Below are 21,541 nucleotides of genomic sequence, written 5' to 3' on the forward strand. Positions count from 1 at the left end.
TGCTCACCGCGCCGGAGCCGCCGCTCCGCGCCGCTCCGCTCCCGGCCGCGGTCCCGCAGCCGCGCGCCGCCGCTCTGCGTGCGGGTGCGCGGGGGCACGTGACGGGGCGGGGGGCGCGCAGGGCGAGCTTCGGGGCTGCGCGCGTGTGCGTGTCCGTGGGCAGGGAGAGCTGCAGGGGTGTGGCTGTGTGCGTGTGTGCATGCAGCGTGAGCTGCAGAAGTGCAATGGGGCTGTGTGCATGGAGAGCTGCAGGTGTGCGTGTGTGCAGTGTGAGCTGCCGCGGTGCAACGGGGGTGCGTGTATGCAGGGTGAGCTGTAGGGATGCGATGGGTGCACATGTGCGTGCGTGCACACAGTGAGCTGCATAGGTATGATTGCGTGTGTGTGTGCGCATGTAGGGTGAGCTGCAAGGGAACCATTGGAGGGTGGGTGTGCACACATGTGCATGCAGGGGGGTTAGGGATGCATGACTGCATGCACACAGTGGGCTGGATGTGTGGTCAGGAGTGCTTCAGACTTGTATGATGGGTGTGCACCCATGCAAATGTCGGGGTGAGAGTGGGGTGGGCTGTGTGGGCGCATGAGTTGGGGGACACATAGGCATGTGAATACATGCACACAGGTGGGTCAGGGCCTCTGACTGCATTCACACCCCCCAAAAATGTGCATGCCTACCAGGAGATGTGTGTGCATGTGGGTTTGCACAGAGATGTACAGCCTATGGTGCCTGCATGTGTGCACGTGCGGGTGTGATGCAAGGACATGTGGCAACGTGCAGAGGCAGCTTCCTTGTGCAGGGGGGCCCCGGCCGCTGGGCAGGATGCATGCCACCACGCACGGATATACATTATTTATAGGCTCCTGGAAGTGGGAAACGGAAAAACCCTTCCATCTCTCGGCACGTCTTCATCGGATCCCACCCTGTGTCGCAGCACTCGTCCCTGTACAGCAGCTGCTCTGCTGTGCCAGGGATGCCGGGTGCAGCGTGGCTGCGCAAGCATTGACGTGAGCAGCTTTTAAACCCTTTAATCCCATTCTTAGCAGCAAAGGGGTTGTCATGTGCCCAGGACACCCTGGGGAGATTTGCCTTTTTACTACACTTAGGTCTAAGCCCCTGGGCGTGCATGTTGGGCAGGCGCACCCAGGGCTGAGGGTGCTGCCTGCAGACAGTGTGGATGCATGTATCACATGCCTGCAGGTACGTGCACGCAGCAGCAGGGCTACGTTGCGTGTGTGTGTGTGTTTGCAAAATAGTGGTCACAGGGTCTGCACCTGGAGCGCACCCCTAGAGCAGCTCCAGGCCCTGCGATCAAACCTAGCAGGCCTGAAGCATTTTGCTAGGTTATATTATGGGATGTCGCAACGGGCGTGTTGAGGACATTGTTGCCAGGCTGCATTTGGGATCTCAGCGGATGAGGATGTGAAGGGGAACCCTGCTGCAGCACCCCACAGAGAGACAGGGACAAGCCGGTGATCCGCTGGCTCGGGAACGCGGGGCGGGGCCTCCTCGGCCAAGGGGCGCGGGGCGGGGCCGCTCCTCGTTCCGCCATGGCCGCCGCGCTGCACGCGCTCCTCCGGCCCGCCGCCGCCGCGCGCTCCTGCCGCCGCGCGCTCCTGCCGCCGCCGCCGCCCCGCCGCTGCCCCGGGGCGCGGGCCTGCAGCGCCGGTGAGCGGGGGGGCAGCGCGGCGGGCCCAGGGGGCGGGGTGGCGCCCTGTGCCGCTATCCCTGCAGCGGGCTCCCAGAACCACGCATAGGCCCCGTGCGCCGGAATTCCCGCGCGATGCACAGGCCCGGGCCCCGTGCACCACCGTGCCCGCACCATGCATTGGCCTGCACCGTGCACTGGGTTGGCGAGCACTATGCACGAGCCTGGCACTGTGCGCAGGGGTCCTAGCACCACGCTTGGAGGGCTGTGCATTGGCCTGGCACCATGTGTAAATACCCAAGCTCTGTGCACGGGCCCGGCACTGTGCACCAGGATCCGGCACCCAGCACGGACGATCATCATGGCCAGGAACTGTCCCTGCAAGCAAAGGGTGTCAGACTGAAGCTGCTGGAGTTAAATCCTGCTCCCTGCTGATGACCTTTAGCAAAGTCCACTCCGAAGGTCGCCTTAAAATAGCGTGACGCAGCGCTGCAGCTTTAAATTTCAGACATGGAATCTTTGGGGAATCTTCAGTAGTCACCAAATTAACACTTGACTTTAGATCGACTGATACCTCACTTTATATTAGAAGATAACTTTATTAGGATAGTTTAATCTTAAATCAGTGTTGAATCTAATAATAACCTGATCTAGTTCATTATTACCTGGTAAATCTGATGATCTTAAATGCTAGTATTTGATATTCAAATCAATAGTGGGAGGTTCACTTAGTTATCATGATAATCCGAAATTAGGAGAGATTAGAGCAGTTTATTGATCATATCCAGCCAGTGGCATAAGATGTGTTTATGCAGATCTTAAATCAGCCACTGATTTTACCTTTGGATTCTCGCTGCCCACGGCAGGTGCCCCGTTCCAGTATATCGTGGTGCAGAAGAAAGGGGCAAAGCAGGATGTGGGCCTGATCCAGCTGAACCGGCCACAGGCCCTCAATGCCCTCTGCGATGGGCTCATGCGGGAGATGAGGCAGGCGCTGGATGCCTTCGAGGGCGACCCACAGGTGGGGGCCATCGTCATCACCGGCAGCGAGAAGGCCTTCGCAGGTAGCGTGACCATGGGCTACCTCATCCTTGACACCCCGGCACCAGAGCGAAGCTTAGGGCAGCCACTGAGGAGGGTTGGTTTTTCAGCCAACACATTTCCTCACTTGTCCCGCTGCACCCGGCAGATCGTGCAGCGCCGTGGCCCCTGCTCTGGCAGCACAGAGGACATGCGATGCTCCATAGCATGTCCTCATCACCTCTCTGAGGTCCCATCTGAATTTTCTCTTAGGGATATGTATATATTTTTTGCATGCCTTCAGGGAATGCCCCATAGGGATTTTTCTTACTGCTGCAAACCACCGAGGGCGACTGATGGCATATCTCTTTGCAGCTGGTGCTGATATAAAGGAGATGCAGAACAAAACTTTCCAGCAGTGTTACAGTGGTGGCTTCCTCGCTGACTGGAACAGGGTAGCTACAGTTCGCAAACCAGTCATAGCAGCTGTGAATGGTTATGCGGTGAGTCTTACGGGGGCAGATCCCCAAAAAGGACCCCCATTGCGTCCCCCCGTCCCAGTGGTGGGGTCAGCTCGGACACTTGTTGCAGCTGCTTTTGGCTTTGGCGTGCAGGGAATGTAGTATGTGTGGGCTCCTGGCACCTAACCCCCGTCTCTCATCTCCCAAGCTTGGCGGTGGGTGCGAGCTGGCCATGATGTGTGATATCATTTACGCCGGGGAGAAGGCACAGTTCGGACAGCCGGAAATCCTGCTGGGAACTATTCCAGGTAACCTCGCGGAGGGCAAGCCCCTGCTGTGTGCTGCCCCATCTGCAAGGGGAAGAGGCGCGCTGGGACATGGATGAGCCATCCTGCTGATGAAAGTACAAATCAGCACCCGGCCACGTTGTCAAAACACTGTCAAACCTGGCTTGCATGGGCGACCTAGCCCAGGGTGGCTGATGGGTCTTCCCTGATTAACCACAGGAGCTGGTGGGACGCAAAGGCTGACCAGGGCTGTAGGGAAGTCACTCGCAATGGAAATGGTCCTCACCGGAGACAGGATCTCCGCACAGGAGGCGAAAGAAGCAGGTAAGAGCCCAGCCGTTCCCCCCTGAGTCCCTAGCCCAGAAGCTACTGGGTGTCCAGGAGATGCTGAGATGAGGGAGCCATCTGCCCCAAAATTTCTCCCCTGTCCTTCCTAGGTCTTGTCAGCAAGATCTTCCCAGTGGAGAAGCTGCTAGAAGCAGCCATCAGCTGTGGGGAGAAGATTGCTGGCAATTCAAAGCTGGTGACAGTTATCGCGAAGGAGTCTGTCAATGCAGGTATGAGCTGGGCAGATTTGGGGATGATGAGGGCTTTGAGTGCAATGACCGATGCGTGCTGTGGTGGATCCATGGAAAGTTTGGAAATACCCAACTTCCTAGGCTCATGAGCAGAGCCAGAGATGTTGGCATAAGTGCTGCAATGCACGCAAGCGTTGGATGGGTGGACTATCACCTACCATCCCAAAAGTGTATGGGAAGCACTGGTGTGCTTGAATGCCTCGGGGAGCTTCCCAGCCACAAGCCAAGGGCGTGAGCTTGTCCTGAGGCAGCTCTGGGCATGTCAGTGTTTGAAGAGTCACCCATGACGGGCTCTTGCTTTGGGTCTCTGAGACGTGATGCAGCCAGGAGGATGAAGGGGTTTGTGGTTGGGGCTTTTTCACCTGAGCTAGGTGTGCTCATTTTCCTCCTGACTTGTCTTCTGTTCCTCAGCCTTCGAGACCACGCTGGAAGAGGGGAACAGGACAGAGAAAAGACTCTTCTATGCCACATTTGCCACCGTGAGTATCTGGCTGGCCCATGAGCAGGGTGTGGGTGGGAGCAGGACAGTCGCAGCACCTGAACTTCTTCTCCTCACAGGACGACCGGAGGGAAGGAATGGCTGCATTTGTGGAGAAGCGGAAGGCAAACTTCACCAACAGCTGAGCTGTATGGGGCCCATGCGTACCTAAGGGCTCCGGGCCAGCACAGGACAGGGACAGATGTCCCTTTTATCCCCTCAGACACCAGCTGCCCAGCAGTCATAACAACACGCCTCTTTAACCAACCCACGTGCCTAATCAGGGGTGACTCTGCCACTTCCCAGAGCGTCCCGGATGTGCCGGCCCTCTGAAAAGGAGCATAGCTCAGCGCTGTGCCACATGGAGGGGCTGTGGACCTGATTGTGACTAATGCCTTCCCTTCAGTGAGATGATCTGAATCAGGGCTCAGCTTGTGATTGCTATTAAAAGGCTTTCCTGGCACTGCTGGGAGGTTGAGCTTCCTTGTGGGCAGATCAAATATGCCTGGCTCCCTTGAGTTGGGAGATCTGGAGGTTTGCCACTGACTGAACCCCTCACTGTACTGTTCTCCTATGGAGGCCAGGCAAGTGCAGCCCCATCATGGTATAGACTCTTGAGTCCCTGCTGACGGGATATCCTGCAGCACCTTCCTGGCCCACTTGTGCCTGGCAGGAGTGCTCTTTATCTCTTGACTGTTAGCAGGGTCTTCACAGCAACATACCCTTTGCTCATGGGATGAGTTTTTCCCAGGCACACTGGCCGTTGCCCAGTCTGGTGTATGCCTCCTTGTTAAGTGCTAAGCCAAAGCCCAGTGTTGGTCTAACATCCATGCGATGAGTTTGCCTGCCTCAGCCCATCCTTCAAAGAGTTGGCAAGCAGGGGTGAGTGATCCCTCAACATAGGCTGAAGCGACGCCAAGGTGATGGGCTGAGTGGCCACCAACCACTGCTGGGAAGAGAGCCCATGGGCCCATCCCTTCCCCTCCTCTGTGGTCCCTGCGGCAGGCTGGCACCCCTCCCACTCCATTGTCTGGGGGCTCACAGGTACAGCATGCTGCTCATGGCCGTGTGCAGGTGAGCCTGGGCAATCCCTGAGGATGGTGATCCCCCAAATTTTGGGACCGTCTTACAGAGGAATATCAATGCTGCTGGGATGAGGCATGGTGGTGCTGTGCCTAGACAGGTTTCTAGCAGAAATGAAGAGCCTGCTGAGATTGGGATCAGAGATGATGAGGTTTATTGAAGGGGTTTGGAGGCCAGGTGGGGAGATGAACTCGCCCTGAGGAAATCCAGGGCTGCAGTGAGAAATTGGGGCAGCTCAGATCCTCTTTTTATTTTCCAAGGTGGAGTCACATCTCCTCCTCTCGGCCATGGTAGATATGGTCCCAGTCTTCTTCTGGGCCATTCTGCACCTTGCGGGGCAGAGCTGGGCGCTGCACATGTTCCGTATCTTCAACAGCATTGTCTTTGGGATGGTGGAGGTGATCACGGTCCTCCTCAGGTCCTTCTATGGCCTGGGCTCCAGGAGGACCTGGAGGAGAAAAAAGACCCATCATGGGTGTGAGGGGGAAGGGGTGCGCAGAGGGGGCCAGGCACAGGGGCAGACACTCCAGCACGCTTACCTCTCCAGGCTTGTGCATTACTGGAGAAGACCTTTATTCCTGGTTCAACATCTTCATTTATCTCACCCTCTTCTGGAGGCTCTACAGCTTTTATACCCAGGATGCTGGAAGGAGGAAACAAAAATAGCCGACTGCTGTCGTCTCGCTTCGCTCATGGCTTGGTGCTCCTACCCTGGCCAGCTGCCGATGGAGCCAGCCCAGATCCAGCAAGCACCCAGCAATGAGTGCGCTGCAAACCTAACCCTCAGGTAGGGCACCAGAGAAAGCACATGAACTGATGCAGGTTAGGGGAAGGGGGGGTCCTTACCTGCAATGCTGTGTCCAGGTCTGACCCCAAGTCAGCAATTGCTAAGTGAGGCCCAGTGAGCACATTGCAAGCTGTTACCAGTATCCATGCACCCCTTTTAACTGGTTTTGGCTGGCAAGGTAGGCTGTTAGGACTTAGACTAAGTTATCCAGCTGCCTAATTTTGCTGCTTATCCTCAGAACAGGCTGGATCTATACTAACTGATAAAACATCAGGGCTTGCTTTTCTTACAGACCTCACCATGGGAAAGACAGGTACAATGGCAGCAGCGTTTTTACAGTGTGCTGCAGGCACTGGACAAATAGCCATAACCTCAAGCTGAGAGAATTTGGGTGATTTATGGGGAAAACTTGAGCTGGGAGCCTCATATTTTCAGCAGACAAAGCAATGAGAAAAATGTATTCCCCCTAAAATGCTTTGCGATTACATGCTGAGCTTGGTTTTTGTTTCTTGTTTTTTACAAACCACACCTTCCCCCAACTTCAAATTTGGGGTATCTTCCCCTTTAAAAGAGGTGGTGGTCCCCAATATGTCACCCAAAGGAGCAAGGAGAGGGGCTTGCCCGCCCTAGTTCCAACACCTCTTACATTTCCTTGATTGAATCCGGCCCGGTAGGCAGCTGCTTTCCCTTGGTGTTGCTCAGTGCCTGCAAGGAGAGAGGTGAGGAAAGGTGAGGTTGTGAGCCAGGGTCCTAGCCCTTGTGCAGGGAAAGCTGTGCTTCCCTCTGTCAGCCAGACTCTGTCCAAAACTGTCTCCCCCTGAGGACAGCACAACACACGGTGCTGGTGGTGTGTTATATGCCAGACCTCCCCATGCTCCAATGCAGGGTCCTGGGGTTGGTGCCTAAGTCTGCCTTAGGAGAGACTTGTTTGGGATGAGATGTTTGGGAGAGCCTGGAGCCACTTATCACACCAGTTCCTTGAGAAGTCTTCGGGCTTCAAGCTCCAATGCCACCAGATGCAAGCAGGCCAGGTAGCTGACAGCCACAAGGCACTCGGACACGGGGCTGGGCAGCAGAAACGAGAGCAGCTTGGTGCAACCTTACCTGGGTGCCCCCAGGAACTTGCAGGAGGAGAGCTGCACCCACGAGGATGGTGAAGCTGTGGAGACGCAAGGGATTTGTTTTGGCAGAGATCTGCAAAGCCACATCAGCAGTACCTGCACCCCCTGTCCCTGCTTGTACCCACTGACCCTGAGGTGCCACGGCATGCCCATGGGCTATGCTTTCCCCCCAGGAGCCTACACTACACCACCAATGTTAGATCCCTCTTGGGCCTCCCTGTTCCCAGAGCCTGTGGCTGCGCGACGGGATGGGAGGTAGGGCCTAGAGGCCCCTGGTCCAGCCCTGGCCACCATATGGACATTGCGGCAATGATGCTCCGCTCCCTTGGACACGGCTGCCTCCAGGCTGCTGTGAGGTCCTGCTGGCACCTGCGTCCTGCTGAGCCGCCTGGGTGGCTGGGCCTGGTGCCCGGCAGGGGGGCCACGGGGACCTGTCTGAGCTCGCTCAGGGAAAGAGCCAAGGGCCTTACCGGTTCATGGCTGCACCATCGGTGGACTCTGGCCCCATGTGGAGGCCGCCCGTGGGCAAAGGGCAGTGCCGGGGGGCAGGGCTGGCAGGGCAGCCACTGGTGGGACGTGCCTGCACTTCACCCACCGTGGGGCGTCTCCAGGGCCATCAATCCTTCCTGTTGCTTTTCAAGAGGAAGATCAACGTTTATTGTAAATGATACTCCCCCAGCGAGCAGCCCATCTCTTTTACTTATGAGATGCCCCCATAAATATTTTATGAACTGCACTAACTGAAAAGGATAAATGCATTAACTTGAAAGCTTGAGGCCTTGATCAAAGCATGTGATATGCCTGTGACCACACTTCAAACACCACTCAAAACCCCAGGATACCTGCCCATAATATGTGTGGAGAAATCCCAGTTCCTGTTTACAGCCTGTTTTAATATTTATATTAAAAGCTTGCAGGCTTAATGGCTGTGATTTTGAGAAAATGATCTGGCTTTCTGTTTGAGGGTGTTTTCTCTGTGAAAGGGAGCTGCCGACCAGGAATGCAATGCTTGGATGCATCCCCTGCCGCCTGTAAAAGCCAAACGGTGGTTCAGATTTGGTGCAGGCACCTGGCTGCATTTTGCGCAGTAAAGAGCACTTCTTCCCGAGTTTAGAGCAATAGGTCAGTGATGCATTTTAATGCTGTTCTTGCAAACCTCTCATTAGTTCACAAACAAAATATGGGCTTCTTGCAGCTTATGCTTCTGCTTTTAATAGGCCCTAAAGAGGCATCACTTCTTGTGATGTCTTGTCCCACAGGTTTTTTTGGACGGTTAATTTGAGGCATTTCTTCTGGGGATATTTCACCACCTTGGGGGGGCGCTTTCTGACAACCAGACGAATAACTTTGCCTCAGCGGAGCTGTTACAACGAGAAAACCCACCCACCACTGGCCATACCCGTCCCCGGTCCCATGTTTAAACCCTCGGCGGCGAAGCCAAGTGCGGCTCAGGGTTGTGCACGCGGCGCGTCACCGCGAACGCCGTTAACGGCCGCGGCGCGCGCGGACCCCCTCGGAGCGCGGCACGCGCGTTGGGCGGGGGGCGGGGCGCGCGTGCACCCGGCGCGTTACTGCGAATGCCGTAACGCCCGCGGCGCGCGCAGCCCCCTCAGAGCGCGGCGCGCGTGCGGCGTTGCCGGGCAACGAGGGCCGCGGCGCGGGGCGGGCGCAGCCCTGCAGGCAGCGCGGCGGCGGGTGAGTGCGGGCCGCTGCGCGCCCCGGGAGGGGGCTCGGCGGGAAGGGGACGCGGGGACGGCGGGGGGCTCTGACCCGCCGCCCGCCCAAGCTGTGCGAGACTCCTCACGGCGGCCGCTCCCCGCCCACTGCGGCACCGCCGGCCTCAGGGCGCCCTGGGCGCTGCGGAGCTGTCATCGGGGAGGGGCCCTTGGGGTCACAGCCGGGGAGGGGGGTGCATGGCCGCGATGGGCGAGAGAGGATCCAGCCAAAGGCCACTCACGCCGGGTGGGGAGAGAGGCTCTGAGGCTGCCTGCCAGGTAATTCAGCCCTCAAAGGACTCCAGCCTTCACTTTCTGCAGAAATAAAGCTCTCAACTCCAAGCCTTGCTGGGGAAAGCAGGGTGTAGGCACCCTCTGCGCTGCCAGCAGACAGTGCTGCCATGGGGCTGGATGCTGTGGGGCTGGATAACGGTGAGTGGGCTGCGAGAAGGGACACTCCTGCGGGCCTGCAGGCCTACAGCGAAGCCCTGTGGGGCTGGAGAGCCCTCATCACCGTCAGGCAAACACATGTGCCAAAGCCCTTTCGGAGGAGGCACACTTACCCAGGTGGCTCCTCCTGGGGCTGGGTTCCTCTTTTTCACCTTCAAAATTGCATGGCGGGGTTATCTTGAACAGCACCTAGTTCAGTGTCAGCCAAAGCAAACCCACGTGAAAATGTCCTGGGCCGCTGGTGCAGCAATGCCAGCCTTTGCATCGCTTCATAAAAGCAGCCTTGGCAAGTTTGTTAGTAGGGTGGAAACTGAGACTGGCTTTCCACTTGTGACAGTCATGTGCCATTTGAAAGCTGTCCTGCAAAAGTAAGGGAACTAGAAAACACAGGGCACCTTAAACTCAGGTTTTAGGCAGGGGATCAAATATTATTGTCAGAGCTGAGATCTTCCACTCCAGTGCTAGATCCCAAACTGCCTGAGGTTCTCAATATTTTACCTAGTGTTGTGGAGCAATTTTAAGTTAAGTCACAGAAAAGTGCCTTTTAGCACTGAGCTTTGTTAAAATAAGGCATCCAGGATAAACTAAAGAGACCAGTTTTCTTTGCTTCTGGTCTGTCTTCCCCAATTTGAAGAGAGAGATCGTTGATCTCAGCATAAAGCAATCCTGGAGATTCCTGAGCAGGTCTGTGTTTTTTGAGTGGTGCAGGGGATAGGAAGATGTACCCCAAAACGCTCACAGAGGAAAGGAGGTGGTGGTCTAGGTGCAAGGCTTGTCCCCACTATAAAAGCGCTGTACATGGTCTAAGTGGTCAGAACAATGCTGTAAGTGCTGTAACTGCAACAGTCAAAGATGGTAAGAAAGGCTGAGTTTGTAGAGGAAGGCAATGTCCAGTAGCTACTGATACAGGTAGAAGTATTGGATGAAGCTGAAGTGCACAAGTGTTTTCTCAGGAGCAGCAAAGCCAAAACTCCCGTCTCCCTTGGCTTTTCCACAGCTCTGCATGCTGCTGGTTTAAGCCCCAGTTTGACGAAGTATGGATGTATTCCTTTGTTTCGAAGTCTGCCGGTAGCTTTTCTGGTTGCAGAGTAAAACTTGAAAAATCATCAGATGCTGATGATCCCAGAGTGAGTCTGGCAGAGTAGGCTGGCCTGTGCTTTCCCACCATGGCTGTGTCAGGTGGGTGGTCTTTGCAGGAAGATATGCTGTACGTTCATTCCTGATCCTGTGCACCAAAAGCCCTGACAGGTTCCCATCTTCATTGGGGAGTCCCCAGAGGTTGTCCTGGCAGTCTTGCATCCCTCACAGCTCACTGCAGAGTCCTGATGTGTGCTGCATCCCTTGTCACCAGTCTCACAGCATGAATGTGGGCTGTGTGCCCACACTCAGTTGCCTGGAGACGGAGATGGTTTTCCCAGCATATGTTTTTGTGGGAGTTGCTGAGGAGGAGATCCTGGTTTCAGTCATCTTCCTTCTCATTTGAGGAGACTCAGTAGGACATAGCATCTGTTGTGCTTATATTTACATGCTGTGATGATGGCTACTTGCTGTCTGCTGATGTCTAATGGTCTTAGCCTGCTCCACTTTGCTCTGCACCGTGCAGTTTAAGGGGATATTTTGCAGTCCTTGTAGACGGGCGTGAGATCCCTCACGGAGGTGAAAACATGTTGTGCAGAGTCAAGGAAGAGGAATAACCCCTAGCCTGGCATGGTCTCTGCTCCCTCTAACCCTTCTGGGTTACAGCATTGTCTGGGGAGCCAGATGGGGTTGCTGTGTGCCCATGCCAGCCTCGGAGAGCGATGAGAGAGATGAAATGGATGCTGCAGCCAAGCAAAGGTGAGGATATACTGCAAGCCAATGCAGTCGAGAATGCCTTCATCCTGGCTCTGCCCAGGTGGTGAACCTGTTGCGACTTCTCTACCCAGCAGCTTGGGGCTCTTAGCTCCCACCAGCAGGACTTGGGGAGCCCAGGCCATCTTTGGCCACACTAATAGCCAGATCCAAGCAGGGCACAAATGCTTTGGCCAGATATGCCTCCCACTCTGCAAGTTGGTTGTTTCCATTCTCTTATTCCAGTCTCATCCTTGAACAGTTTCCCATCATTACGTGGTCTCACATGGCTTTCCTGCAATAGAAACCTTCTATGCAGATGATAATGAATGAATCTAAAGCTTTCAGTCACCAAACCATATACTGATCTGTTTTATCACTAGTAGATAAGCTTTGAAAGTGTATTTTTTACAACACTAGGGCAGTCTAAATTCTTCTCCATTGTCTCCTGCACAAGACAAAGCTTCTTGTTTGGCTTGTGAATGATCTTTCATTACATAGGGAGAAATACCACAAAAGAAACCTCTGGTCCATGTGTCCCGGTAGGTTTTACTTGTCGTTTCCTCTGCCTTTACCATGGGAAGGTTATCGATGCACGGGCATGCATGCTGTTGGCATGCAGCTCCATGCCAATGAACACGTACACAAGCTGCAGCTTTTGAACCTGCAGTTTCTGTGAGGAAAAGCTGCTCCCTGAAAAGTCAGCGAAGAGGATTGTGGTTCTTTGCAGAGTAAGTCCCTTGTGAGATTTAATCCCAGCCTGGGAAAGGACTTTTTCATCTGGTAGAAGTGTTGAATCTTGGGACGAGGATTGTCCTCTGCTTTGACCCTCAGGTACAGCAGCTTGCCTTTGAATGAGGCAGAATATCTGAGAGGAGATGAGGGGACTTATAAAATTTATTTAAGAGGGGCTTATAAAACTGATTGTCTTTTTCTTTAGCTTGATAACTTATTCTTTTCTCTAACTGGATGTTTTTCCTCTTCTTTCCCCCTCCCCCCCCAATAAAATCTTTGCAGCAAGCCACAGCTCTGACTCTCCTAGGGAAAGATCTACAGGACTCTCAGGATTTAAACTTGTCTTCTCCCCATAGCAGTGCACCATTAGACAGCACCCTGTGGCCATGCAGTGATGGGAATGGGTACGTTAAGCACTGCCTTTTGTGGAGGAGACTACCTGCAGGACCGGATGGAGGCAAGGTCCCAACACCAGCTCCAGAACGTGAAAGCTCAGGGACCTGACTGTTGTTTAGGGACGTCCAATAGGGACAGGCCAGGAGCATGACACTTAGATGTATGGAGAAGGAAGTTAGGTACTCCAAAACCCCCACAGAGGAAAGGAGGAGGAGGTCTAGGTGCAAGGCTTGCCCTCACTATAGACTGTCCCCACTGCAGGCACCCTGCTGTAGTTTATCATTGAAGGTGAAGCTGGAGCATTTCAGTTCAGCCCAGGAACTATGTCTTTCTCTGGTCTAGTTCAGAGTGTGCAGGTCTGAACTCTGGGCAAGTAGCTGAGGGTTTGTGCAGTGTTTTTCCACCTGGCACCCCAGCATTAGTCGTGAAGGGCTGTCTTCTGAGCTGGGCCAAGCCACAAGCGCACCAGACCTCAGGAAGCCTGTTGGGTCTTGATGCAGTTGCAAGGATCAGAGCTGGTGAGCCATGTCGCTCTTTCTCTCACAGCGCCAGAATTGGACCATGGTGAAGCTGGGGGCCAGCATCTCTGAGAAGCCTGAAAAGGAACAGCACGGAGGTGGTGATGACTTTGATAATATTCCCTTGATAACCCCGCTGGATGCCAGCCAACTGCAGCAGCCCTTCCCAGACAAGGTAGACACAAGCTGTGCCCTGTGATGGCTAGTGTGCTTTATCAGTGTTAGCTTTGCTTGGTCACAGGGTGGTGAGGTGGCTTCTTCCTTCCAGCTCCTGCTAGACCATGCTGATACAGACATGCTTAGGTCATGTCTTGCACTGCTTTGCAGTGTTGTGCAGTACACAAGAATCTCTCCTGGACTGACAGGAAAAAGAGAACTAGTTTTCATCTATTAAAGATCCCTATTCTCAAGGGAGTGTGAATATTGTTTTCTAGATTCGCTTGGAAATGAATGCATGTGTGTGCATGCACATTTGTATGTATGTGCATGCCGTGTATTTATGTGCTGCTCTATGTCTTCATGTGTATGCTTTTTGCTGCGTACATTTACATATACTGTGTGTGTGGTGTACCTATCTGATGCATATGTGTGCTTTACGTGTGTGCAGGCAGGTGTGGTACACATCTGCTATGCATGTGCGTGGCAAGTGTCATGCATGATTGTGTGCACGTATGTGCCACATAGAGGTGCAGGTCTTTACTGTGCACGTGTATTATACCAGTGTGTGCATGCGTGTGCTGTACTCATCCTGTGCACACTTTAGTGCTGCATTTGTTGTACCTGTACATGTGCTTTGTGTTCGTTTGCAGGTGGATGCATGCCTGTGTATGTGTGTGCAGGGTGTGGCATTAGTGAGAGAGACTTCACCGATTCCCTAGGGTAAAGCCAGGTCTCTGAAGCAATTTGACCTATCTGCACCACTGAGGCCAGAATCACTCTGTAGCTCTCTCCACTTGCAGGTTTGCAGGCATATGGGGAAGTGCCAGGCGGTTTCCTTGATGCCCTCTCAGTGAGGGAGCAGAGTTGAGACTAGCGATTTCTTGCTGCTGCAGGCAGCACTGAGGTTTGGTCCTCCCTTCAGAGCAATTCCCTTCTGCTAAGCAGATGTGTTGCTGCTCAGTCTAAGTCAGTGTGTGCAAGACAAAGCAGTGCTTCTACCTGGACCATCTGCAGGCTGCTGACATGGGCTGGGAGCAATGACCTGATACTTGGGAGGACACACTGGTCAGGGGAACAGGGGATCCTATGCAGTCAGCATACCCAGACTAGATAGGTTTCATTTCTCTAGTGCCATGGCCTCTTCTGTCTAAAGTGAAGAGTTGGGACACACAGCCTGCTTTTCAGTTCCCTTTGCGCAAAGGCCATAGTCCGCATACTGCTGTTGTAACCACTGTCCAGATCTCCACAGGCACCTCTGTCTCCCCTATCACTCTAATAAATTTTCACAGGCAGTCCTACTTCCTGCAGGTTGCAATTTTGCAGCCTCTGCACTGTGCACTGTTACTGCAGCCCTGCCTGAAGCTGGGGTCAGACATACTCTGCAGTTTTGAGGGTGCAGTGTGGATTGCAGAGGACAGGATCAGTGCACATTAGAACAGTGCTGGAAATTTGTCTCTTGGCCCCCAGGTTCATCCCCAGAGGATGTAAGGCTCGGCACATCTGACAAGTGCATGTCATTTTATGGGTCATTGCTGGATAACTCTACCTTTCCTGCCTGGCAGTCACTAGTTTTTCCTTTTTCAGATGATTGTCAAGACCCGGACAGAATATAAGCTTCAGCAGCAGCAGCGGAGGAAGTTATACATCCCAGGGATTAAAAAGCTGAATGTAAACCTCTATGATGAAGTATCAGAAAAAGTCAAGGTAATTCATATCCCTCTCTGCACCCACAAGTGCTTCCTCCACAGCACTGGCAGTTGTTCATGGGTGCTGGAAAATAAGCTACTGAGCTAAAATGGGGAAAGCGTCTACACTACATGCCAGGAAAGAGATATTTCTTGGCACATGCGTGTATCTTGACAGGCAGGTGGATATTTCAGCCCCAGGTTGGGCAGGGAGGGCAGCTGCAGCTGCAAGATGTCCTTTTGAAGAGGCAAGGAGGCTTACTGGCTCTGCAGGGAGGAGGACATCCTGGGAAGGGTGTGCGACACCAGTCAGAGGCAGAGGGTGCAGGGGCAGAATGTACTCCCACGATGCCAATCTGGGAGGATGGCAGTGCAGAGGGAGATCCTGGGCAGCACTGCACTCTGTGCAGCGGAGTCTACTCTGCTCTGTGCCCTTTTTGGCCGTTAGGCTCTTGGTGTAGTTGATCCAGGGAGTGCAGTCAGGACTGCTGGCCAGACATTTGTGGAGTGAGATTTTTCTCTGCTTCCTAATATCTTCCAGATGAGCTGGTCTTTCTGTGCTGGCTCCCTCGGCAGCCTCTGCCCTCTTGATAGGGGAGGTGCAGGCGCCAGCATCCTGTCAGCCCTGATCAGTGCAGCCTGGGTAACTGATAGGACCGATTAGCCCGGAGTCCTCCCTTCTCTGCTCATTTTTTCATGTCTGATGCATCTTTACACCCTGATCCGTTCAGAGCAAAGCCCTTTCAGCTCTGCCTTGGCAGAACTGCCACCTCTTGAGTTTTTTCCACCTCTACTTTTTGCTTGCACACGTGGTTTGTTTTCCCTATTTTCAGCATCCCTGGGGCATGTGCCCTGTCCTATCCATTCACCCACCAAGCATGAGTTATGGACGAATCCCTTTTGCCAAGGTTGCTGCCTACTGTGAATTTACTCTCACAACCAGGCTCAGGGTAGTGGCACCTCTTGTTGGGGGTCTCTGGTCTGACCCCAGCTCACAGCAGAACCAACATCACAGCTACAGCAGGTTGCTCATGGCTTTATCCAGATGAGTCTGGGCAATCCTTGAAGTTGGAGATTCCCCCTCACCTGGGGCCATGTCCTAGAGGGCAACACTCACATGGGGAAGGATGGTTTCCTTATGGCCAGCCAAGACTGTGAACAGAGTCTGGCCCAGTTGTCTTTGTAACCCCTTTGGGCAGCAAAAGATGCAGTTGGATTCCCCTTTGCCTTCTTCCCTCCCCCCTGAACAAGCCCAGCTTCCACAGCCTGTCCTTGTATGCCTTGACTTCCAGCCCCATCGTCCCTGTGGCTCTGCACTGGACTCATTCCAGTTTTTAGATGTCTTTCTTGTAATGGGGACCCCAAACAGGACGCAATATTTAGATGTGGCCTCAACTGAGCTGTGCTCCCTCAATCAGTCCCAGCCTGTCCCTCTGCATGGGGCTGCTCTATCCCAGGACAAGGCTTTGCATTTCTCCTTGCTAAACTTGATGAGGTTCCCACTGGTTAACTCTCCCACACACACACCCATGGCAGAGTCCCTCTGGAAGGCCTCCCTACACTTTGAGACCTCTTTGTGCCTGTGAACATGGCCTGGCGACTCTCCAGCCTTTCTAGCTGTTGGAGGAACAGTAATTGTGGCAAAACTGGAATGTTAGAGGAACAGCAGCTGTGGCAAAGTAGAAACAGTGAGGAAGACATATCTGGGCAGGGGGGCTCCAGTGACTGGAGTCCCCATGTAGGCTCCTGGCTGACAGAGCCAGCAGTATTTACTGCTCTCCTGGGATTTTATTTGGGAAAGACTGACATCTCCTGCGCATGGTGCAAGCAGATCTGAATTGCCTGCAGCTGCCAGCAGCATCTGGGTAAAGCAGTGAAGCTTGACTGCAGGATTCAGGCAGAATCTTCCTTAGGTTGCTCAGGCCAGAGCCTAGGGGATTACACAGCACCTCAGCAAGGAGTGATGCCAGGATGCCAGCAGTGGAGAGGCCTGGCTGGGACTTTGCCACCCAGCTCGGCAGAGTGGGACCATAGGCTTCCACTGCTCCAAGTTAGGCTGAGCCCGCACATTTTGTGGCACCAGAAATAGCTGCTGTACCACTTGCATTTCATAGCCCAAGTCATGATCAAAATGACAGCCTCAGCTTACAGAGACAGCCCAGGGAGGGCAGGCAAAGAGCTCTTTCCAAGGCTACTGTTCTCCTGATGTCCCCTGGATGCAGCCTGAGCCCAGCAACTTGCAAGTTGCTAGCCTCCCTGCATTGTTGGCAGTGAAGAGAGAAGCCAGGTCCAGGAAACACATTGCTGTATACTGAGGCAGTGTTACCTGTCCCTTTTATAGAGACCAGCATGGCAGCCTCCTGTTCCTGACCTGCTTCTCCGGAAAGGGAGGTAGCCTCAGAGGGCTCCCTCTGCTTTGAACTCCTCTTGTCAAGCCAACACTGAGCTGCTGACCAACATGTGACCAGGGATGCTCACATCACAGCCCTTTCAGCCACCTCAGTTTGTGTTAAGCCATATGCTGCTGCAATGATATGACCCTGTCCCCACCAAGGGCAAGATGACACTTGGGCATCTGGAGCCTCATTTTGCTTAGGGACCAGCCCATGGATTAACTCCACCTTGGGGTGCTCTACCTGCACCTGAAGTAATGCTGCCAAAGAATGCTCCAATCCCTCCTGGTCTTCACATCAGTTTGAGCAAGGGATGGGAAATGTTGTCCGTTTTCCTGCCCCAACTGTCAGGCCTGGAACATCCATATCAACACGATTCAGACAGCAGTGAGGATGGCTTAGCTTTGTGGAATAAAATATGCCCTCATGTCCCCTGTGTGTGCTGCCACTCACATAGGCAGAAGAGACTGAGCAAAAGGTAGATGAGCCTAGTAAGGTATATAGTGATCACCACTGCCAAGAGATAAGAGTTCTGAGCCAGGTGTATTTTTGGATATGTGAGGTAAGAAATGACTTGAGCCAGACGGGGTAGCATGCAGAAGGGATAGGCCAGAGCTCACGTGCTGCGCTTGCAGCTGAATTGATTCCCCCCATCTCCTCCTGTCTTATGACTAACTGTACTCCTGGACTCCCTTCCTTTCTGTCCCCACAGCTGACGGGGCTCATTCTCGTCACAATGACATTCCTCGCCTGCCTTCTCATGCTCGTCATGTACAAGGCCTTGTGGTATGATCAACTGAGCTGCCCTGAGGGCTTCGTGTTCAAGGTAAGGTGGGCGTATGGTCCTGGGGGCTGATGAACTCTTTCCGACACACTCATCTTAATAATGCCATTCCAATCCCAGTCTCTTAGCTTGGAGGGCTTCAGACTGCTCCTTTCAGGACTACTGCAGCTTCTGCACAGGCAGCTCCAAACCCAGTCCTTTCTCCTGAATGACGTTGTCAAGGCTGTGACATAAGCATGACAGAGAGCTGGACATAGCCTTACTAGGTCAAATGCCATGCCACCTTCCCCCTTCCTTGGGACATCTCTAACCATGGAGAATGAGTTGGAGGCCCCAGCAAATACCCCATCTGCACAGACCCCCTTGAGGAGGAGTGATGGGAGAATGATTGGCCTTACACTTCTTCCTGCAGGCACCACAAACTGCCCCAAGCCCATAGCTGAACTGGGGAGGGAGTACTTGGCCTGTCGAGGGTGGGCAGACACAGCCTGGAGAGGAATGTGGACCCTCAGTGGCCTTAAGATGCTGCTCACTCCTCCACTGGGACTAGAGGAGAGGTGGCTTTCTGAGGAAGACCTGGAGTCTCACCAAGGGTAACCAGGTATTACCTGGCCTTGCTGAGTGTGCAGGGGCAGAGATGTCCTTGCTGTTGGGGATACTGCTGGCTTGGAGGTGGGAACCAGCCTGGTTGCTGCATGGATGTTCCCAGAGCCATCACAGGAGAACACGAAGGCTGAGCTGGGCCTCAAGGCACCCACAAAGTGCTCATGCCAGGGCCACTTGGGTGCAATGTGGCTGCAGATGTTTGGGCTCTTCCTAGCTGCCTCTTCCTGCTTTCATCTTCTGCTCCTCAGCACAAGCACTGCAGCCCAGCAGTCCTGGAGATGTACTACTCGGAGCAGGAGGCAGGACCTCAGGGCAGTCTCTACATGGCCATCAACCACTTTAGCCAAGGCAAGAAGAGCATCCCGGATCTGCCATCCCCATGGATGCCAGCGGTTGGTGCTCTGAAGGAGGCTGAGAATGTCAAAGAAGTGGCAGGAGGCCATCAGGAGTAGGACAGGGATCAGGTGCACATGCCAGCTGTTGCTCCATGGGACATAACTCTGTCAACGCCAGTCCTATTTCCAAAACCAAGCAAGCAAAAGACAGTCCTGAGTTGGCATAGGGCTGGAACGAAGGGTTTATTGTGTCCTGCAGGATCTCTTTGTTCCCCACCCTTCTCCCATCAGTTGGAACAATGTTGTCCAAGCGATTACTGCCTACATTTTCCCTGTCTGTGTCTGTAGCTGCCAGAAGGCAGGATCACACCATAAAAAGCCTCTGCTGCTCGTGGTTTTCAGCTTCTCCATGGACTATTTGAATGGGCTGAATTGTGACCCTCCCTTGCCAAGTGCCCAGGCTGGCTGTATCTGACAACCACTTCCAGCTGTGAGCACCAGGAGGGATGTTAATTCTTCAAAAACATTACTCCAATTTTGGTTCTTCTCTTTTGGGTATTGCAGCTACTGGTTGTCAATGGGGAGATGCAAATTCTAGGAAGGCCAGGGGAACAGCAACCCTTTACAGCTGAGCCTGTTGATGCTGCTATCTAGTGACAGCAGACATTAATGTGCCCTGTATTTTACTTCAAGAGCTTTAGAAATCTCATTTAGATTTATTTGAAAAAGCCATTGTGAATTGCAAGGCTAAAATTGATTCCATTTACTTCCAGTGCTTCTGGCTAGGGTCCTGTCTTTTTTTTATTTGATACCTTAAAGTGTGTGTGCTATGGCTGGTATGCAGTCATGCTCCCTACTCCTGGCTACTCCTGGCTAGACCCTGTGTTTGCTCCTCTGCATTTCAGCTGCTGCGGTGATGCAATGGTGCTTTTCCCTAACCATGTGTTTCTCTAGAAATTGTGATCCTTGCCTCAAGGTGAGCTCTGGTGGGTTTTTTGAAGAGCCAAAATGAATGTGATGATGGGCAGCTTTTCTGTAAGCAACAATAAATGTGTGCTCTTGTCCCAACTCATTTGTCTTTCTGCTAGGTGTATTCCCTTGACCTGTATTCCAGTTAGCACTACCAGCTTCTTCCAGCAGAGCATGTCTGCTCGCTGATCTCAGCCTCTGCAGGAGCACAGTGCAGCTGCTGATCCTGTCCACCTTCAGGACCAGGGCACTTTGGCTCTTGCTCAAGACGTTACTATATCTGCTGTGGTCCCACAACTGTGTGTTCCGTGGTGAGTTGTGGCAGCTTGGATGCACACAGATGTGCTCAGTTCCTGGCATCACCGTGGTGGTATGCTTCAGGACCTTGCTCTGTTGAGGAGGGATTGTGCCTGCACAGCAAATGAGGAAGCAGAGACAGAGGAGATGACATGATCTCTTGGGAAAAGCCTCAGTGCCCTCTGTGAACTCTCACTATCCCCTTGGACCTGTGTGCTGGTACCTGGAGTGCCTTTTCGCCTTGCCCAAAGAAGACATGTGTTGCTGCATATGCACAGATTTGGGGTCCCTTTCCCAGGTATTTGCATGTTTACTGCCCATGGGAATGGGCCCGTGAAAAACTCTTTCAGAGCTGGGTCTGTGGGCTACAGGATGACCTCTCACCATGGCTTTGGAGAGGAGGGGGACAAAGGGACCATGCCGTCACACTAGCATAGCACAGAGCACTGTGCCCGTACTGCACAGTAAGGGGCAGTGTCCTGTAGTGCTTGGCAAAGCTGCATGCCAACTCAGCTTTCCCAGAGCCACCAAGCCCTGCACATAGAGGAATTGCTTAGGGAAACCTCGAGGCTCCTTGGAAAAAAAATTACTGAGTATTCAGAAATGGCTGCAATAAATTCAGAAAGGCATTTCAAACGCTCAGTATCTTTTCTCCCAACAGCTCCCTGGCCTGGACTGCTGAAGTTTTCCAATTCCTCGGGAGCTGTTTCCCTGCACACCAGATAGTACATGAGCATCTCTTTCTGAGTGGTGAGGTCCCGCTCAACACTCCCTCACACTCTTACCTGTTACAGTGGCATGTATGGATTTAGTAACACACAAAAAAACCAATCTTTTACTTTATCCTCTAGCTCGTCTGAAGATACCAGCATGCTGCTGGCAGCATCTTTGCCTTTCAGCTTGCAGAGAGAAAGTCTCCTGGAAAGCAACAGGTTTCTGTGGCTTGTAAATATTTCTTGTGGCAGTGGAACTGCAGTTTTCTTGTCTGCCGGTGGAGGGGGCAGGGAGGGAGGTTAACGGTCATTGCTATTCCTGGCTTTTGTTAATAGAAAGAGAAAAAAAAAAAGGTAGAAGAGCTCTATCAAGCTAATATTCACGGAGAGTAATGCAAATCAAAGATTTCAGACAAATGCTGTTCAGAAAATTCAGGGACAAGTTTAAGTGCAGCAATGGGGGAGCGATAAACTAAAGCTCCCTCTAGGATCCTC

General features: G+C 53.2%; 3 protein-coding genes across 4 annotated transcripts; 2 read left to right on the forward strand and 1 right to left on the reverse strand.

Moving 5' to 3' along the window:
• The first annotated feature begins 1,533 nt into the window (after positions 1-1,533).
• On the forward strand, positions 1,534-4,933 carry ECHS1 (enoyl-CoA hydratase, short chain 1). Of its 2 annotated transcripts, none has more exons than XM_062580445.1 (8): positions 1,534-1,666; positions 2,513-2,710; positions 3,042-3,169; positions 3,336-3,435; positions 3,634-3,738; positions 3,852-3,971; positions 4,404-4,471; positions 4,551-4,933. In XM_062580445.1, the coding sequence occupies exons 1-8, from the start codon at positions 1,549-1,551 to the stop codon at positions 4,614-4,616; spliced, it is 903 nt and encodes a 300-aa protein (XP_062436429.1). In that variant the 5' UTR covers positions 1,534-1,548; the 3' UTR covers positions 4,617-4,933. The 2 variants fall into 2 exon arrangements, with proteins under 2 accessions (XP_062436429.1, XP_062436428.1); XM_062580444.1 differs by having other exon boundaries at positions 1,534-1,665; positions 2,509-2,710.
• Positions 4,934-5,819: 886 nt separating this feature from the next.
• On the reverse strand, positions 5,820-7,969 carry LOC134142923 (proline-rich acidic protein 1-like). The gene is made up of 5 exons (XM_062580492.1): positions 7,932-7,969; positions 7,445-7,499; positions 6,987-7,045; positions 6,093-6,196; positions 5,820-6,001 (listed from the first exon to the last, which is right to left on the reverse strand). The coding sequence occupies exons 1-5, from the start codon at positions 7,967-7,969 to the stop codon at positions 5,820-5,822; spliced, it is 438 nt and encodes a 145-aa protein (XP_062436476.1).
• On the forward strand, positions 6,090-20,101 carry CALY (calcyon neuron specific vesicular protein). Its single transcript, XM_062580446.1, has 5 exons — positions 6,090-6,340; positions 13,134-13,280; positions 14,849-14,968; positions 18,055-18,168; positions 18,981-20,101. The coding sequence occupies exons 2-5, from the start codon at positions 13,149-13,151 to the stop codon at positions 19,182-19,184; spliced, it is 570 nt and encodes a 189-aa protein (XP_062436430.1). The 5' UTR covers positions 6,090-6,340; positions 13,134-13,148; the 3' UTR covers positions 19,185-20,101.
• The last annotated feature ends 1,440 nt before the right edge of the window (positions 20,102-21,541 follow it).

This window comes from Rhea pennata, chromosome 7, assembly GCF_028389875.1.
Source record: "Rhea pennata isolate bPtePen1 chromosome 7, bPtePen1.pri, whole genome shotgun sequence".
Taxonomy (NCBI): domain Eukaryota; kingdom Metazoa; phylum Chordata; class Aves; order Rheiformes; family Rheidae; genus Rhea; species Rhea pennata.

Excerpts from the sequence above, each read along its gene's own strand:
- ECHS1 (XM_062580444.1), top strand. The coding sequence starts at position 1,549 with ATGGCCGCCGCGCTGCACGCGCTCCTCCGGCCCGCCGCCGCCGCGCGC. Across the intron at positions 2,711-3,041 it reads CAGCGAGAAGGCCTTCGCAG|CTGGTGCTGATATAAAGGAG; the intron begins GTAGCGTGACCA and ends ATCTCTTTGCAG. Across the intron at positions 3,436-3,633 it reads CCTGCTGGGAACTATTCCAG|GAGCTGGTGGGACGCAAAGG; the intron begins GTAACCTCGCGG and ends GATTAACCACAG.
- CALY (XM_062580446.1), top strand. The coding sequence starts at position 13,149 with ATGGTGAAGCTGGGGGCCAGCATCTCTGAGAAGCCTGAAAAGGAACAG. Across the intron at positions 13,281-14,848 it reads AGCAGCCCTTCCCAGACAAG|ATGATTGTCAAGACCCGGAC; the intron begins GTAGACACAAGC and ends TTCCTTTTTCAG. Across the intron at positions 14,969-18,054 it reads AAGTATCAGAAAAAGTCAAG|CTGACGGGGCTCATTCTCGT; the intron begins GTAATTCATATC and ends CTGTCCCCACAG.
- LOC134142923 (XM_062580492.1), bottom strand. The coding sequence starts at position 7,969 with ATGGGGCCAGAGTCCACCGATGGTGCAGCCATGAACCG. Across the intron at positions 7,500-7,931 it reads GATGGTGCAGCCATGAACCG|CTTCACCATCCTCGTGGGTG; the intron begins GTAAGGCCCTTG and ends GCGTCTCCACAG. Across the intron at positions 6,197-6,986 it reads CCGGATTCAATCAAGGAAAT|CATCCTGGGTATAAAAGCTG; the intron begins GTAAGAGGTGTT and ends TCCTCCTTCCAG.